We start from the raw sequence: 4,592 nt of genomic DNA, 5'->3' as shown, positions 1-4,592 counted from the left end.
ATTGTCTTCAGTATAGTACAATGCAACATTCAGGTTGTAGAGATTTATTTGTTAGTGCATGCAACATTCGTGTAGCAATCGTTCTATCAGTGCAATGTTAGTGTTCCATCCACAATGTACTCTAACTATGAATTATTTTCTACACTAAAAAAAAATGTATACATCAATATAATTCTAATCTATCACTGGAAAGCTAGAAAATCAATTGATTCAAAATAAATTCCAAAATCTTGTAACATAATACCCAAAACCAAAACCGAATCTTTCACTTTCTCTTTCCTGTTAATAAGAGAATTGTTACACTTATATAGTATAAGCTTTTGCACGACTAATAAGATCTAACTTTATTACACATTTTATCAAATAAATTCTTTAAATGATATCCGAAAATGAGAAACTCGAGGTCAAATAAAAAAACTAATTTGAGATATGAAAGAGGAAATAGAAAATTTGAGAGAGAGAGAGAGAGAAGGCGAAGAAGACGCCATTAATGGGGTTTGAAAGAAGTAGGGACTAGGGTCGTGAGTTGAAGAGAAGGTAGAGATGGAAGAAAAGGGTAAATTTGGTATTATAATAAACTAAATGAGATGACCCAATTGGGTAAATGACTTTATGCCGCAATTCAACATGTTTGATACTTTTAATTCACAACTAAAAAAAAAGGGATGGGCTTTAGCTGTAATTCATAAAGTTAATAGAGAGTATGGCCCAATGACAAAACCCAATAATAATTTCGCCATAAGTCCACTTCAATTTTAATTTCGCTACAAGTCCAAAACTGGGTTGATGTCATCATACATCATCATTTTTTACTTATAATTTCGGCTCAAAAACACATTTTCATTAATAATTTCAACTCAAGGACAAATCAAGCTAATGTCATCATATGAAATTTTAAATTTACATAGTTCATATGCAAATTTAAACTTAAATTGTATTTTTACATATGCAAATTTAAATTTACATAGTATTTTACATAGTGCAAATTTAAATTTACATAGTGACACGCGTCAGCCTGTTTTTGGAGTTAGGGCATAATTAAAATTCAAGTGGACTTAGGGGCGAATTATTTATGAAAATTGGGCTCTCAACCCAATTACTTGTTTTGAAAATTCGAATGGTACAAACTTCAAAGATTTCCAATTCGAAGAGGAGTCCTAATTTGCTTAAACTTGACTTGATTGGGCTGTAAAATCTCTGCCCACAACTTCAACAGTTACATACTTCCTATAAAGATGGAATTTCGTTTAGAAAGATTTAGTGAAAGATGCGGAAATCTAAAGTAAAGAGATATCTCTTTGCAAGTTATAAAAAGTAATTGTATTTATTGCTCCGCCAAAATAAAGGAACGTGAGAGATGAAGAATCGAGTGGCCAAGAAATACAAAAGTGGAAGATCTAACACAAAACAACAGGTGACGGAGAGACCATTGCCCGATCTCCCACTAGATATCATGGAAAACATCATGAGACGTCTATACTATGCAGATCACGTCTGTGCACTTGCAGTTTGTAAAGGATGGCGGTCAATGTATGGCGTTCCACCATTGCAACAATTACCATGGCTTATGGCCTTCAAGGAGGACTCATGGACCTCTTGTCAACTCTTTGATCCAGTTTATAAGAAAACTCACAACATTTACATCGACGACAGTAACAAGGGTCTACTAAAAGGAAAACGCCTAAAGGATATAGACGTTCATGTTGTAAAAATGGTTGGTTTCTAATGTCCGAAATCAACTGGTGTAAAAATGGTTGGTTTCTAATGTCCGAAATTAATAATAATCCAACTGGTGTTTTCTTCTTGTACAGCCCCTTTGTGAATGGAAGAATCATTGCCTTACCTCCTTTGAATTCTACCTTCAGAATCGCAACATTTTCCCACCCCCACTGTGTTTTGTTCGCCATGAACTCCAAATATTTTGATACTACTACCACTGTTTTTATCAGTACTTGTTGCCTTCAGGACAAGACATGGAACACACGTACCTTTAAGTGTGGTACTCGGCTCTGGCATGCTTTTCGTAATGCGATCTATTTGGAAGCGATATTTTATTGTTCGTCCCATATTGGAATACTAGGAACTTATAACGTTACTCATCAGACTTGGAGTGTGTTTCCGGCAGCATTACCAGTGGCGCACTACTGTTCGGGACCTTATTATGATATTTACATGGTTGAATCTAATGGCGAGATCTTAAAGATTTATACCAAAGATGAGGAAGATGGCCCTGTATGGGGTGCTCCACAAATTAGTATATTCATACTTTGTCGTTTGAATATGACCTGGAAAAGAATGGAAAACTTTGATGATCGTGTATTGTTCGTTGGTGGTTGTGGTGCGTCACTTTCAGCTGCAGTTGCAGGGAGAAAATCACAGGGAAAATTAGCCAATAGAGTATACACATGTTCCGGCTCTAGGACGAAGTATTTTCTGATGCAAAAAGCTGTCTTTAGAGATAAAATTGCAAAAAGAAGCCATCCATGTACCAAATTTTATGGATCTCTTTCCACAGAAAATTGCAAAAAGATTTGGATTCAACATCCAGAGACTGGAAGTCCTCCAGGAAAAGATGCATCCGAGTTATGATCCCTAACAAATTTCCTTTTCCAATTTTCATTTGAGTCACTTGTACGTTATGGAACTCTTTTGTTTAGTTTTACATTTTATTATGGTTATTATTATAAAGCTTATTTTTTTCGAAGTTTAGGTGATTGTCAATTCATAATTAGGAAGTTCTTCAACTATTCAGAATACTTCAAAAACATCACATACTGTGAAGGTGTTCTACATCACTGTGAGAAAAACAAAATTTGCAGTACATGCATTGATACAATACATGATAATGCCCCTTGAGTAAAGAAATGCTCAATGAGGACATCAATCCAAGGGAAATTTTATGAAATTCGTTTTGGCTATCCAAACAGTGTTCCATCTGCATAAGGCGGCTTGATATATGGTTGGTCTAGATTTGCTGGTAACCAGAGCCACTGCTGAACAGGCTGCAACACCAATAGGATATACAGTACCTTTTTATCTTGTGTCCAGGGGCGCTTAGGATTCAGGTGGTGGTTGCAAGTCTCAATAACTTGTTCACATACAGAAATTTAATTTAAATCCTTAAGTGAGTACATCCAAGAGGCAAAAAATATCATCGAACATGATAGGAGGTGCACCCCCTAGCCGCTCCATGCACCTTAAATTACTTTCCACTCCATTGTCAGACAACTAAATGACCCGCGGGGCAGTGGATCATGACCGCGGTACCCTAAAATACTTGGCGGAGAATCATACACATAGAAGTGAGGAGAAGCGTGAGATGAAGAGACAGGTAGATGGCCTAGGAAAGAGGGAATGGGAGAGGTATAAAAAGAAAGTGTGGAGAAAGAAAAAAGGAGAGGAGAAAAAATACCTAGAGAGAGGAGGAATAGAGAGAAATAGAGAGAAAAGAGGATACAACATTTGGTGCCGTCTATGGGGATAAGAAAGAGTGAAGCAATGAAAGATGGCAACTGTAGCTAAAAGACGAAGAGGTAGACCCAAAAACGTAATAGTGCAGGAGTCAGATAGGGAGTCAGGGAGTGAAAAAGTTGTGGATCGAGGAGAAGGAACGGTCGTAGGGTCAATTTCGGAGGAGACACAGCTTATGCAAGGAGAGATTATAAGGCTAAGAGATGAGAATGACGCACTCAGAAGAGAGAGAGAAACAGGGGAGGAAGAAAGGAGAGAGGAGAACCCTGTGATGGCCGAGAACCCGGTGACCGGTATTACGATGGAACAAGTGTAGGAGATATGATGATAACCAATGATAGAGAGGCAAATCTTCAGCAGGCGGGAGGTCTAGTAGGAGCAGCCAACCAAGTGGTGGCGGGGCTGAACTGGAATCCGTTGGCTGACATCATTTGGACTTCGGAGGTTCCGAAGTGTTTCAATCAGCCTAGATTTGAAAGATAAGATGGAAAAGGCGATCCCATGGACCATATTCATCACTTCCAACAGCAGATTTCCTTGTGGCAAGAAGCCCGTTATGATGGGCTGCGGTGCATAATGTTTCCAGCTAGCCTCGAGGCCTCGAACTGGTATTAACGGCTACTATCAAGAAGGATAAATAGCTTTCACGAATTAGAGCAAGCATTCATAGATCATTTCATACATCAAAAGAGAAGGGTGGTGGATATCGCGGCTTTGTTTAATGTTCGTCAGAGGTCTACGGAATCAGTGTGGGATTATTTATGCAGATTCAAGGCCGAGACATTGAAGGTGGAAAACATGGATGAAAGAACAGCGGTGATAGCATTTGAAAAGGGGCTACACCCGAGAACAGCAGTACTTCAGTCTGTGGCTAAGAATGAGATCACGACCTTGCACGATTTGTATCCACGGATGAAAAAATATATAAGGTATGAGGACACAATGCAGAAGGATCCTAAAAGGATGGGGAAGGTAGTACTCACCTTGGAAAAGAGTGGGGATCACAGGAAAACTGAGACACTGGAGAGGGGGAATAGAGGGTATCGCGGCCCGAAAGGAGTATAGATAGAGTGAGAAGGGAGAATAGAGAGAGAAAGTCATACCGTGAGTTAGAGCAGACA

At 38.7% G+C, this 4,592-nt stretch overlaps 1 protein-coding gene across 1 annotated transcript; it reads left to right on the top strand.

Annotated features, from left to right (window-relative positions):
• The first annotated feature begins 1,357 nt into the window (after positions 1–1,357).
• On the top strand, positions 1,358–2,589 carry LOC147481759 (F-box protein At3g56470-like). The gene is made up of 2 exons (XM_086579031.1): positions 1,358–1,714; positions 1,966–2,589. The coding sequence occupies exons 1-2, from the start codon at positions 1,358–1,360 to the stop codon at positions 2,587–2,589; spliced, it is 981 nt and encodes a 326-aa protein (XP_086435157.1).
• Positions 2,590–4,592: the final 2,003 nt, after the last annotated feature.

Source organism: Coptis chinensis, chromosome 8 (genome assembly GCF_015680905.1).
Source record: "Coptis chinensis isolate HL-2020 chromosome 8, ASM1568090v1, whole genome shotgun sequence".
In the NCBI taxonomy this organism is placed as follows: Eukaryota; Viridiplantae; Streptophyta; class Magnoliopsida; order Ranunculales; family Ranunculaceae; genus Coptis; species Coptis chinensis.
Note: the sequence above shows the minus strand (reverse complement) of the source record. Positions and strands in the feature narration are given on the sequence as shown.